Consider the following 14048-nt stretch of genomic DNA (forward strand, 5'->3'; position numbering starts at 1 on the left):
TGTCCGAGCCCCCTGCGAAAATGAGAGGCGTCTTACGGTGGCGTTTGAAGAGACTGGTTTATTACGGCGGGAGGTCGACCCCGCTGTGGCCCTGTGAGGATTTAGGGCCCGGCTGCCTTCTGGTCTCACAGACCGTGATTACGCCTTATTGCCGTCCCAACAAGGTGTACTCTGACCAGGAAACGTCTACATATTTCAGAATGACTCATAAACTCACATAATCACACATTTACTAATGTATGCACAAACACGCTCTACTTACCCACATATGTAAACATACGTGAACACGTAGGAATGTACACGTGCACACACACACACACACACACACACACACACACACACACACACAGCAGAGATGGAAGGAGAATTTTTCATTATAAACGCGTGGTGTTAGCCGTTAGCTGTGAGAGAAACAGTAGGAAATGGGTCTTTTCCCCCTCGTTCACAGTTGTTCCTAATTGTGGTTTAAGTTGGCTGTAATTTTCAGTCCCTGTTCTGAACAGGCTTTCTCCCATCCTCCTCTCGCTGGCTCTCTCTCTCTCTCTCTCACGCTTTCCTCCCACACTGGCCCACACAATCCTGTGGGTCTCCACCCCCATCCTCCCCTTTTCTGAAAACCGTGAGAGACAGGGGCCACGTTTCCAGAGCCAAAGAATGTTTTCTATCAGAATCATTGTAGCCTAAAATATCATAGTGTGCTTTGTGTATTGTTTCGTATGTGCCAAAGATGCAATGAGACTTCATTTACAAATGCCTGCCGTTCCAGATTTTAATGGTATTCACCACAAAAAAAGTTTTTAGCGAATACGTTTTTTTTTTAACAATTATTGTTGCAATTACACAATTAAAAACAGTACTTCATGTAAAAAACAGATACATTAAAAGAAAATAATCTTTGTGTTACCCCTAACCCATTGGAGGATTTTTTTGGGAAGTTTTTTTCAAAATTCTAGAACTCCATTGCTTTCAATTACCAGTAGTGATTGTGACATAAGCATTAGAATGTTCAGTTATGAACATTCTAATCACATGTTTATGATCTTATACTTTATGGGGTTAAGTATCCGTTCTTATGGTGGGTTTAGACACTAGGATACCTGGGCCGAAGGGGCTAGGCCAGCAGAGGGGATGGCGGAATGAGTTACAATGAAACCAAAAATGGGCGGAGTCACAATTAGCTGTCTGCCGATCAGCGTCTCATTTGAATCGATAAAATCGATTTTCCTCTTCACAACAAAGACACGACGATCGGTTTCATTCACTAAGTTGCTGCTGGCCTACGGCAGCTCCACCCCACCTTTGCCGTCGTGACCCATCATTCGTCCGCGGCTTAGAAGCCGTCCGAAATCCCGTCTGAGCACTCCTCCACAGTTTCTGTGAAGCTGCCAAGGTTCGTAACGTTAGGAGCTCATTTTCTCCAGGTAGCGTAAGCCTCTTCTTGTTCCACAGCGGGGGCTTAAGTGCTCCCAGTTTAATCGTCTTTTCATACACTGACGGCCCTCACTGCAGCGTGCCATAGCAAACAGAGGGGACTGCAGAACGGTGCTACGCGTGTTTACACAGATGGCCTGCGGGGGAGGGGGGGATTTTTTGGTCGGGACTCGCGGTGGAAACGGCATCCCGTCCCTCCGCCGGTGCCGATCCCTTTTTTTTAAGACCGTGCGTAACCTCGCACTCATTTTTTTATTGGATGATGGGTCATTTGGCCTGGCGGGAAACCGCACACCCCGGTAAACACCGTGTCGCGGTCCAACCGCGGTCGTTTCTTGAAATGTACCCGTTATAATAATTTTAATAATTTTAAGTTTAATTTTAAGTTCCACTTAAGCCGCTCAGCAAATCTAGTGAGAAAATAATAAGTAATATCTAGCATAGTAATAGTAATAGCATTTTAAGAAGTTGTCAACTTTGGTAACTCATGCATGCGCAATGCCTCATATTCATTTTATTATTATTCATTATATTTATTAGTATGTGGAAAATTTGTAAAAATATACTGGTACCCACGACTCAGTAGTTGAAGAACTCTACTCTAGTGGAACAAAATTCTTAAATTCTGAGGATGGTGAGCACAGAAAAACAGCTGCTGCCCTCCCTTACACTTGCAGTAGAGAGGATATCCGACTGTTTTAACGCTCAGACTTGGCAAGATGATGCAGGTAACCAAGCTGAATTATTGTGTGTAATTGTCGAGTCTCTTCAGCACTTCAGGATTCTGTGCTCTTGCCTCACTTGTGTGTGTTACTGGGGTGCCATTCAGGTTTGCCTGTCATCCACATGGTGCAGTAAAGCTGCTGGCTAGAGGTGGGAAGGAAAAGTCCTGCCACGCATTTCTTCTACCCATGAACCCAACCAGCTGATTTCACTAATTAGTTCTACCTCCTGGCTGAAGTATTGTGCTAACTGGCAAATCCAGGTGATTGGAACCAAATACTGGCGAGGACTTTTGCTTTCTGGACCTGGATTTTCCACCTCTGCTGCTGGCTCAGGAGAGCCTTTAGGAACAGAGGCTCTAGGAACAGCCTGAGCCCCACCTTTCGCCAGCCGCTCCGTGATGGCGAATTCTGGGCCTGTAGGGGACGAGGGCGGGGGGGGGGGGGGGGGGGGGGGGGGGGGGGGGGGGGGGGGGGGGGGGGGGGGGGGGGGGGGGGGGGGGGGGGGGGGGGGGGGGGGGGGGGGGGGGGGGGGGGGGGGGGGGAGGGGGGCGGCAGGACCTCTGGGGCCTGCGGAATCATTCCGCATCATATTCCAAATTCCATATTCCGGCCACGGAACGTTCCACAATGCGCACTCTGTCTGAAGGGCTTTCCTGGGTGCCACTGTCGGTCATCCCTGACCGCCAGTGTAAACGAGGCAGGCTGCCCTTGTTCTCTTAGAGCTTTGCTCTTTTTTATACCTCTTTCTCCTGTCGTGTTTCCAACATCTTGTGGAGAGAGGGAATTGATCTATTGTTCCTAATATATTATTATTATTATTATTATTATTATTAGAAAGGTGCTTTGGGATTCCGTTATTCCTAAACATCTAGAAATAATGTAGCTCAAGAAGCACTCTTAATTTAGGATCTTCCATGTCAATTAAGGCAGAAATGGGTGATGTTAAATCAGTAAGTTACTAAGTTACAAGCAGTCAGGTTCAACACGCTCTTCTCAACAGAAACATTTGTTTTCCCGTCAGTTTAATTCTGTTATGGAGATTGACGCCACTGCATACCAGAAGAACATCGCTTCAAACGTCTGTGTTATACTGGGTGTTTATGTTTTTCGTCTCCACACGTTGGCAGTCAAGCAGTTTTTAGATGTGCTCGTGATTTACGCGCAGTTGTATTACTCGAAGGAAGAGAAACGATTAGTGGAAAACTGCGATCATTCCGAGCGACTCTAATAAGCGACGAGCGCTCGGAGAATCTGGCAACCTTGCTGGTGAACTGGGTGTTCCCAGTGGTGAAGCTGAGAGAGAGTGCCGTATGTACCAATAAGAATTTATTATGCGGTTGATGTTGGTGTTATTGACTTTGATCTCATGCATATGGTTGCTTTGGCAACACTGCACCTATGTGTGGTGTCAAGAATTTGAATTTGAGAGGGAAAGAATGGGAGGGACGGGGAGAGGAGGAGTGAGTGTGTGAGGAACATAGAGAGTGGTGGGGAGAGAGAGAGAGAGAGAGAGAGAGAAAGAGAGATAGAGAAGTGGCAGAGAGCCGTGGTACCAGACAGGTACTTTCACACAAGGTGTTATGTGTGCTTTGGAGTGTGCTTGATGACTTCTGGTTTCGAACTCCCACCAGCCACTTGATGTGCCATTTTTGGCACAAAACCGTGATGTGATGAGCCACGTTGACAACAAACCCTGATTCATTTATTCAAACCGTGTTAACATATAGTCGGTATGCTTTTCTAAATTCCTCGTGTTGGTTGTCATTGATTTGTCATACCAACCGACTCTCAGAAAATAAATGAGCTTTTAGCCGTGCAGAGTTTAATCATGCTAACCTAACAATGCCCGTATTTATCATTTAGTCTCTTTGAAAGTTGAATTATAAAGAGGTTTTTTTGTGCGCTATGTTTTCTCTGGACTTTTTAACTTACTATTTAGGTTAGCGCCTGCGATGTAGTGAGCTTGAATTTGGAAAATAAGTAACTTGCCTCAAAATTACAAGCCATCACATGAAGGCTTGATCAGTCTGTTTTAAATGAGTCCCTTAAATTAAGGCTGTTATTACAAATCAGAATTAGACCTTGATTTTACTGTGCACAACATGACTAATTACGCACGATGCATTTAAAGCTGTTTGATGCTGCTCTCCCCATCTGCCACGTCTGTAACTGAACTGATGTGGCTTCAAACTGACGCTCGACTAAACAAGGACGTTCCGTTTGCCTAATACAAGTGCAAGTGCTCATGGGAAGGGTTTCTGCCTCTGCTTTCACCACCCTAACTGAACACTGCATGTTCCTCTGGGGGATTTGGGTTGATCTTCTCGATGGCATCAAACCGGAGACGGATGTGTACCTTCTAAGGCTAGCGGTGCTGTAGTATCAGGGACACAAGCGTGTTCAGAGCATCGGCGTTCAGGGCATCGGGCCTTCCTGTTAACAGACGGAGTCTGGCTGGGCTCAGTACCCCCCAGAGAGCCTCAGAGCACGACTTTCCCAGGAACACTGGGCTCTAAGGACCCCTCCTCTCCAGAGCCCCAGTTACGGGCTGCAGGAAGAGCACATAAAAAATTTACTAGGAATATCTTATGACATCGCTGCTGGAGAGACTCCACTGTGTAGGGCTGACTTCATTTCGGCCCGCTGAAAAACACGGTCTCTTACACGTGGAGGGCGGGGCCGAGAGAGGCGATGTCATTTCCTCTCTCTGGGAGACGGCGTAGAAAATGGCAAGATGGACTGAGGGACAGCACACTTGTGAACTTCTTTTTTTTCTCTTGCTCTCTTTTTCTCCCGCGTCTCGTTCCTCTGTTTCTCAGAGCCGAGTCTCTGCCCTTGAAGTGCTGCAGAAGACGAAGAGAATTCTGCCCTAAAGTCGTGTCCTAAAACAGCACACTTGCCTACTATTGAGTATACACAGCAGTGTAAGCGCGCTGATTTGGACACGACTCTGGAGAAACCGTAGTCTTGTTAGAAAACAGACAGCTGATGCACTCATTCATGATAGGCTGATTCCGTAACCAAGCCACACACAGGACCGCTCCAAATGCTGAGTTAATTTCATTGGCTCTTTAAGTAATTACTTCAGTGGTTATAAGAGCCTTGTTGTTTGGCTGACCGCTATATTTTGGTGAAAATTGCTCAAAGTTGGACAGAACTTTAAGTGGTCAGTTGTGTAAACAGGTTTGGTGGGTGCCGTCTCTATAAGAATCCATTTGGTGTGCACTGGAGAGACTTTGGGGGGGAAAGGGGGGGAGGGGGGAGGGTTCTGGATATCTGAGATCAGAGGTAAACAGGTAGTTTGAGGGACACAGTGGATCACTGTGTGTGTAGGGTTCATAACTCAAACCAGTAGTGACTGCCAGACTGTTGATATTCAAGTGGCATATTGGCGTAAGAGCTTGAGAAAAAAAAACGATTAGAACAGTACACAAAAACATCTACTTTGAAATGTCCAAAAATAAAGTGTTGGCCTGACATCATTGTGCGTTTAATACCATTTTGCCATTGAGTCAGACACTCGAGATTGGAGTAAACACCTTACGGGAAAGGGTGTAGAGTGTATGTGTGGGTGTGTGTGTGTGTGTGCGTGCCCGTGTGTTTGTGTGTGCATGCATGTGTGTGTGTCTATGTGTGCGTTTGTGTGTATGTCTGTGTGTGAGTGTGTGTGATGTATGTGTGTGTGTGGATTCGCGGGTGTGTGTGTGTGTGTGTGTGTGTGGTGGGTGTGTGTGTATATATGTGTGTGTGTACGTGTGTATGGGTATGTGTGTCTGTGTGTGTGTAAGTGTGGTGTATTTGTTTGTGTGTGTGTGTGTGTACGTGTGTGTCCCAGCATAGCATAGTGACTCCAGACTGCAGCTTTCTGGCCAGTGCAGCTCTTGAGATTGGCACCAGGCTTTATCATCCGCCGGCTTCCGAAGAGGGGGGTGAAAATCGAACCCTTTTTACCGCACGGGCCTGCCCCAGAGGCCGCCCCGGGTGCCCCAGCCCTCTATCTCCACGGGAACGGCTCGTCAGCGAAGCTTCAGCGCGGGCGGCGGCGGAGGGGTCGTCGTCGTATCCGTTGCCGTGGCGACTCTGCCCGGTGAGCGCTGAAAGCCACCTCGCCTTCCCGGACGATGGCGTGCCGAGCCGGGGGGGGGGGGGACAGGGGGCCGGACGGTCACGCGATAGCAGAACCTTCGCCCCCGCCGCCGACGCGGCGTCTCCATTAGCGACGGAGCGAGAGAGGAGCAGGGCTGGAGTGCGCTGGAGTCGCCTCTTCTCTCCGTGAGGGCCCTTTTGCGTTTGAAGGGGACTTGCAGCCCGGCGTCCTCAGATGGCCCGCTGAGGGGCTTGTGTGCATTGCTCCTCCGGAGCTATCGATCGGCTGTGTGTGCTGTTGGGCTGTTTGATGGTTCTCACCTTCTCGTGTGGTTTGTGTCAACATTAGTCAAGCAAACCTATGCATCAGTTTCAGTTGCATTCGTGTGTGTGTGTGTGTGTGTGTGTGTGTGTGTGTGTTTCTGCATGTATGCGTATTTGTTTGTGTGTGTGTGTATGTGTGCGTGTGTAAATGTGTGTTTCTGCTTGTGTGTGCGTGTGTGTATGTGTTTGTGCATGTGTGTGTATACCCATGTGCTTGGCCGAGCTCTCCCTCACACCTCCACCAGGATCATAAATTTTATAAGCGCTGTCGGATTGCGCGAAGCATTCGCAGTCTGGGCGCGCCGCGGCCCCTTAGCTGTAACCCCAAACCCTCGCCGTGTGCCAGAACCTCGAGTGTCAGAATAGGCAGGGTCCGCTGTGGATACTGTGCTCTGCGCTCTCCTGGACGGCTTCAACGGCAGACCAGCGACTCTCGTGTCACATTGGCATTGAGACGTCTGTCCGTGCTGCTGATAAACGTGAGTTACTGGCAGGAAGAGAAAGAGCTCGTATTGTTCCCGCGAAAGGTGATTGATTGTGGGGTGTGAGCTTCACTGTGTTGTCCAGACCCGTGGTCTTCAGGGACATGGACCCCGCCTGACCCCTCGTTCTCCATTTATCATTTCATTTCTTTTGCAGAAGAAGGTAGAAACTAGGAGGCATTTTTTTCCCTTAAGAGTGCAATTGACTGGTGCTCTTGTTTTTAGTTCGTGAGTTTCTGTTATGAGAGTTTGGAACCTATACACGCTGTTTTTTGCCGATTGTAATGGGTTGTTATTGTGAAATATACACTTGTTAAGTACACTTTCATGTTTGGACAAGCAAACATGCCAAGCGTGGTGTACAGGGCCAGAAGTTTATTGAATGCAGGACACGTTTTGATGATGTGCTTAAAGTTTCTAATTTCAACCAGACTGGAGAATTAATTCAGATATTTATAGCTGGGAGATAAATAGAAAACATTTTCATCTGTGAGTGATGTAGTTATTGAATGGTGGGAATTGAATGCTGTTTGAATTGTTCATTCTTTGTGTGCAGAAAGTAAATGCATCACCTTTTGCTTTAAGTAGTGATGCGTCATATTATGTTTTTTTTTGCTTCTTGGTTCTTGACTCACCTGTGCAGTTCATAAAGGCAAGTAATTTCCACCCACTTTTTCTTTCTCTCACTCTTCTCTCTCTTCTCCTCTTCCTAATTTTCTCTCATATACTCTTACTCTTACTCACTCTTATTCTTTCTCCCCCTTTCCCACACACTCTCTCCCTCTCTTTCTCTCTCTCTCTCTCTCTCTCTCTCTCTTTCTCTCTCTCTCTCTGTAGTTCAGGCTTGGATCAGTGGACCTGCTGCCCTGTCCAGAACCTGACCGGGTCATCAAAGAGCTCATTAGCTATGGGCTCCTGCACGGCAGTGAGCTCCAGGCCCAGAACCAGAACCTGCTGGAGGAGAACCAACGTCTGTGCTGCGAGCAGGACCGCATCACCACCGAGTACGGACCGCCGAGTGTGTGTGTCTGCATGTGTGTTTGTGTGTGTGCGCGTGTGTGTGTGCTCCCCCATTACATCTCCACCGAGGTAGAAAGGTAAAATTAGTGTGCAGCACATTTCTGGAACCTCTCTCTCCCTCTCCCTCTCCTTGATATGGGGTAGTGATATGCCTCGAAGCCCTGCCATGGACCATAGTCACGTTCCATCACTGTGGAGTTACACTCTGGGTGTAACCAGGTTGCTAAGGGGCGTCATATCCGTCAACATCGCAAACATACGCTGGCTCTGATCCCAGACCCGTGCTGTGAGCCAGCAGCCCTGTGTGGTATGGGGGGGCTCACTGCTCAGTCTGCCTGGTACCCCCTCCCCCACACCACCTACATATGCCCCTCTGTCCTTAGTCCATGGAACTTGCCCTACAAGTCCTCAGAAGTGACCCTGACCAGTGTCCCTCCCCAGTACCCCTCACCAGTGTGGCCCCCCTAGTGTCCCTCACCAGTGCCCATCACCAGTGTCCCTCACCAGTGTCCCTCACCAGTACCCCTCACCAGTATCCCTAACCAGTGCCCATCACCAGTGTCCCTCCCAATACCCCTCACCACTGTCCCTCACCAGTACCCCTAACCAGTGCCCCTCACCAGTGTCCCTCCCCAATACCCCTCACCACTGTCCCTCCCCAGTACCCTTCACCAGTACCCCTAACCAATGTCCCTCACCAGTACCCCCTGCTGGTAACCCTGTCACTGTCCCTCTAGCTGGCCCTTCTCACCCTGGGCCGTGTAGTCAGTTCTGTTTTGGCCACCGCTGCGCTCCCTACCCTCTCCAGCTGCGTGCTGTCAGGACGATCAACAATGACATCATCGACCCAGCCCGTGCGATGCTCGCCGGCCCCGCCCAGGCCCAGAACGAGAATTCACACTCCGCAGAAGGGGGGAGGGGCTCAGTTTTGTTTATTTTGCCGAGGGTTCAGACGCCGAACCACGCCAAGGGGGTCAGGCGGCTGCGCGGCTCACGTCTGGGCGGGGGTGGTGGGGGGGGGGTGGGCGGCGGCTTCCCGCGTGTTTCCCCTCGTTACGAGAGCGGGAGCAAACAGCCGCCATAACTGGACTCCCCTGACTCTTTCTCTCCCTTTCCCGTGCTGATTTCCCTTTCTGCTTCAAGCTTAATCATGTTTCTGTGACAGACTGGCTTTCTCTCTCGCTGTCGCCTTATTGCTGCTCACACTGGATGAAATGAAGGTTTTCAAGGAAGGCACAGTTACTGAATAGAGCAAGAAACTGAGCGATTTCCTGACTTTTAATAGGTTTAATAGGTTGGTATGTACCGTTGTTACTTTTTGTCCATATTTGGAATGTCTAGTCACATTTTAGGCCCGTCCAATAGGTTCAACATCAGTGTGGGAGAATTCTGTGAGAGAATCATCCAGAGCGTGCTCTCATCCACCAAAACGCCACCATGACCCCCACCCAAACACCATCAATCCCTTGAACCTGACCGCCACTGCTCTTCTGAGATTGGATTTTGTATTTTTTAAAGACACAGAAAACTGTGCTGTCCTGGCATTTTACTATAACACATGACAAAATCTACTTTGCTATCCTCCATATTTGTGCCCTTCTGATACATTGAACGTCATGCATTCCAGTTAAAGCTTTCAGCTGGTCCCTAGCCACTGGGTCTACTATGTTTCCCCAGAGAAGTGAGTTGCCAGTTGTCCTTCCTGGTTGAGTGTAGATAAATGGAGATGTCCCATTCCCCGCAGGCTGGAGAGGTACGTGCAGGGCAAGGAGAGCTTGGAGAGAGAGCTGTACACTCGCTTCGTTCTGCTGCTGAATGAAAAGAAGGCCAAGATCCGGGAACTGCAGGAGAGGCTAATACAGCTACAGGAGCAACGGGAAGAGAGAGAAAAGAGGTAACACACGCATGCACACACGCACGCACACACCCACACACACACACACGCACACACACACACACGTCCACACACTTACGCACACTTACACATACACACAAGCATGCACACACATGCACTTACACAAGCACACACGCTCACACACACACACACAAACATACACGCACTTATACATAATTATATACACACTCACACATGATTCATACTTATACACAAATACACACTCATCTATACACTCAGACACACGCACACGCACACACACACGCACGCACTTATACATACTTATATACACACTCACACATGCATTCATACTTATACACACATACACACTCATCTATACACTCAGACACACACACACACACACACACATACACACACACCTGTACACACACATGCACACATATGCTCATACCGAACCACACATACACTTGGGCGCAAGCTCAGATGCTTAGTCATGGCTTGCTAAAATGCATTTACACCATTAACTCAAAAGACCTGACTTTTCCCATGTTTTTAAATGTCCTCAGTGATCACATGGCTGTGGCCTTATGGGTGTTAATGATGACTTAAGGTCTGGGGCTTGCACTCAGGGTGTGTCAACTGCCAGGGAGAAGCTGAGGTGTGATTTTTAAAGAGGCAGTAGACATTTAAAACATGGTCAGTATTAGACTTAATATAGAGTAAGTTGTGTTAACAGTATAAAATAAATGCGTCTTACAAGGCCTTATGTAACTCTTAACATCTCTGAGGAGCGGCTTGTTATGTTACAGTGTCTGACATACATTTTACAGCTCGTTTTAAATATTTCCCTAAATAGAGATTTGTAAAATTGTTTCATTTTTAGACAGGGAATACCTTTCCTCATTCTTTACCAATTTACCAGTTGTCACTACCAATGGTGACATCATACTGTAGAAAGTAGCCATTATGGTGCAAAAAATAAATAAATAAAATAAATAATAATAATAATTTATTATTATTAAACCTTTATTTAACCAGGAAACACTCATTGAGTGTCCTGGCCTAGACAGGAAACAGCACATGTAACATGGTTGCATACTGACAATATTACAGAATACAAGGGGGAAAAAAACAGGACAAAGACAATGGGCCTCATTCACAAAACATGCGTATGAGCTCATTTGATTGTGAACTGTGTGTAATAACGTTCCCACGAACATTTCGGCATTCATCTTTTTTTTCTTGTCTGTAATTCTTCATGGCCGTTTCCTTATGCTAATCACATGAACAGGATTGCGCATAAAATTTACAAACAGCCAGCATTCATCATCTCATTCACCTGGGATACGCACAGAAACAGAGGGTCTGCACGTGCGTCACGAACGCCACATTGGTTTTTTTCGTTGGAACGTTATTAAGAACACAAGTAAGAATAATTTAAGAAAGGTTTTGTGAATGAGGCCCGATCAGTCCTTTTTAAAACCACAGGAAATGAAAAGCAAAGGACAGCGAGAGAAACCCCCAAGTAAAGATTCAAACGCAGATTGCGAATCGGGTCGGCGGTGAAGCTCGCAGCTCCTTAGCCAGCTACTCGGAGTGGCACAGCCGGTCCTCGAAGCGGAGCGCTCCGAAACCAAAACTGCGAGGACGCAGCCGAGCCGATTTCACGCGAGCGGCGGCCCCCGTGCGGCCAGGTCCAGCCCGCCAACGGAAGACAAATCTAATTACGATTCTCTCCGTTCAGCTGTGTTTATGTTTTCCATCCCTTAAAAAGAAGCAACTCTAGGGCGCGCAGGGCAGGCCACACCCGGTAACCTGGGAAAGGACGTTCAGAAGCTTCCAGAACAACAGCCGCGGGACTTTTCCAACACATGGTCGAGAGAGAAGATTCCCCCGTGCACCAGCGGAGTGCCTCTTCCTGGCTTTATACCTAAGATTTTTTATTTTAAAAGAAATGGAAAATAAATTAAATATGCCCTTTTAGCGGAAATCTGTTCAACCGCAAATTACGTTTTTTGAGGAGGAAACCTCAATGGCTGTTCGGTTGCGTTCAAGTGACAGAGGTTATTGCTGTGCTTGATTTAGAAATGTTGGTACCAGCCCCACTGGACGTAGCTTATTTCCTTGGTTGCTGCATTGGCTGTGTGTTGTGAACGGGTATTCTGTATAGCCGTAACTCGCAGCTGAAGTGCTCTGTGGAAATTCAGATACGGTCGCTTCGGTTTCTGCCGATTCTCATCTCTCTCCCTCCCTCCCTCTAGCAGCGAGGCGACCCCGGCGGCGGGGGCGGGCCCGGAGGGGGCCGAATTCGGGACGAGCTCAGACGAGGAGACGCAGGACCTGGCCCTGTCCCAGGTCTCGACGGTTCCCGGTACGATAGCTTCACCCGGCACTCCCACTCCCATTTTAAAAATAAAATCATTTCCATACGCACACGCGTGCACATATATGTACATGCGCGAGGGGAGACCGTAACAGGCTAGCATTAATGCTTTCCATGTGGGTATCCCGCTCATTACTCTGCAAATTACAAACAGCGGTTTAACCTGGGTTCTTTCAGGACAGCGTCCCAAACCTTTACCCGTGTCTCTTTGTCTCTTTTTTTTCCTTCCTCTGCTTTTTCCCCCCTGTGTCTGACCCATTCGTGTTGTTACAATGTTTGACTGCATTTATCAACGTGTAAGTGGCCCCTGGGGGGGTGTCTTTTGTCTGTTTTTCTATAAACGGCCAGGTTGCTAAATGGATGCGATGAGGCAACATTAAAACGCCGATGGCTCTTTCTCAAGCGTTCAGGCCACGCTTTCCTTCATGTACCGGGTTGAATTAACCGCTCCATTGCTTTGCATTGTGGGAAGACTCCGTGTAGTATTGTCATTCTGATGATGAGAGCATGCCACGTCCTCTCGTCTTAATGCTTTAATTCACACGGAAACGCCAAAACGCTGTAGGCCTGTCCCACTGCTTCCTCAGGCCTGCCTGAGCAAACCTTGGGACCCTTGACCTTTGACCTTTGCCCCAAAAAGCCTCTGTACCTATTTGATTTAAAATCAAGGCACCAAGCGATGCCAAGTGTGGTTCTATGAGGGAATTTAAGTATATATATATATGTTAAATATATAAGACTATATATGTCAAGACTAGGAGGGCCTTCGACCGCCTTTGTCCTTTTTATGCCTCACCCCCCTGACGCACTCTCGCTCACTCTCACTCAGTCTTCCCCTTACGCACAGCAGGGCGTAACGCGTGATGTCATCTCCGGGCCTCTCCTATTGTGCGCCGCGGCCCGGCGGCCGGAGGCGGGGACATCGTCCGCGCGTTTGGCGGAGCGACAGCCGCCCCGGCGCACGTCTTTACCGCCACAGCCCAGAAAATGACTCACAGCTGAGCTGCTCTGGAGGCGGGGTTACTGTACAGCCATCTACAGATCACACCTGCCCCCTGTTACCCAGTTGAATAAAAACGGAATAGAATCAGGGTTTTCTCCTGCCGTGAAATGAGTCTTTGGTGCTGCTCGTCATTGGGCTAATGCTCTCAGTCGCACATACCCCAAATTGCTTGCTCTGAACTATTTCCCGTTTTTTGTTTTTTCCCCTTTTCCATGTTTTTTTTTTTGGTCCTCTCAAATTTTGCTGTGATACACAGCACGGCAAAGATTTCTCTATGCAGGAAGAAGCCTGAGAATATAAAAGACGAGGACTTTGTTCATCCTTTATTAAAGCGTAGACTTTATTTATACTGAAGCCGATGTGTATCCCAGGCATCGGTTCCCATCATGCTTTGAGGTTACGGGGGGTGAGAAAGTAAAAATATGTAACGATGAAAAGCCCGTTTTGGGCTTGTCCCAGCATTTGCATGGTCTCTCCCCCCCCTCGCTGTCTCACAGCATGGCCGCCCAGCTCCTCTGGCATACATTCAGCACGTGTGCTTTTGATTAGCTGGATCAATTTATTGACCCCCCCCCCCCCCTTCCATCCCCTAGCAGCAGATGTTCGCTGCTGGAAATGACACGCGACCCCCCCCCCCCACCCCCCACCCCCCGGCCCGCCACCCCATGCTTGGGATTTTGTCCACTCTGACGCACTCCGAACGTCCCGCCCCCCCGTGTCCGTCATCTAGCTCATTACT

At 48.4% G+C, this 14048-nt stretch overlaps 1 protein-coding gene across 2 annotated transcripts in view; it reads left to right on the forward strand.

Moving 5' to 3' along the window:
• Positions 1 to 14048, forward strand: part of LOC118206666 (DNA repair protein XRCC4-like) — a 70146-nt gene that overhangs the window by 31587 nt on the left and 24511 nt on the right. Inside the window, exons 4-6 of one of the 2 annotated variants that reach the window (XM_035379625.1) lie at positions 7886 to 8052; positions 9813 to 9962; positions 12185 to 12294. In XM_035379625.1, the coding sequence (XP_035235516.1) occupies positions 7886 to 8052; positions 9813 to 9962; positions 12185 to 12294 (427 nt within the window). The remainder of the gene's footprint in view (positions 1 to 7885; positions 8053 to 9812; positions 9963 to 12184; positions 12295 to 14048) is intronic. The other variant, XM_035379626.1, reaches the window with a different exon arrangement.

The sequence above is a fragment of the Anguilla anguilla genome, chromosome 10 (genome assembly GCF_013347855.1).
Source record: "Anguilla anguilla isolate fAngAng1 chromosome 10, fAngAng1.pri, whole genome shotgun sequence".
NCBI classification, from domain to species: Eukaryota; Metazoa; Chordata; class Actinopteri; order Anguilliformes; family Anguillidae; genus Anguilla; species Anguilla anguilla.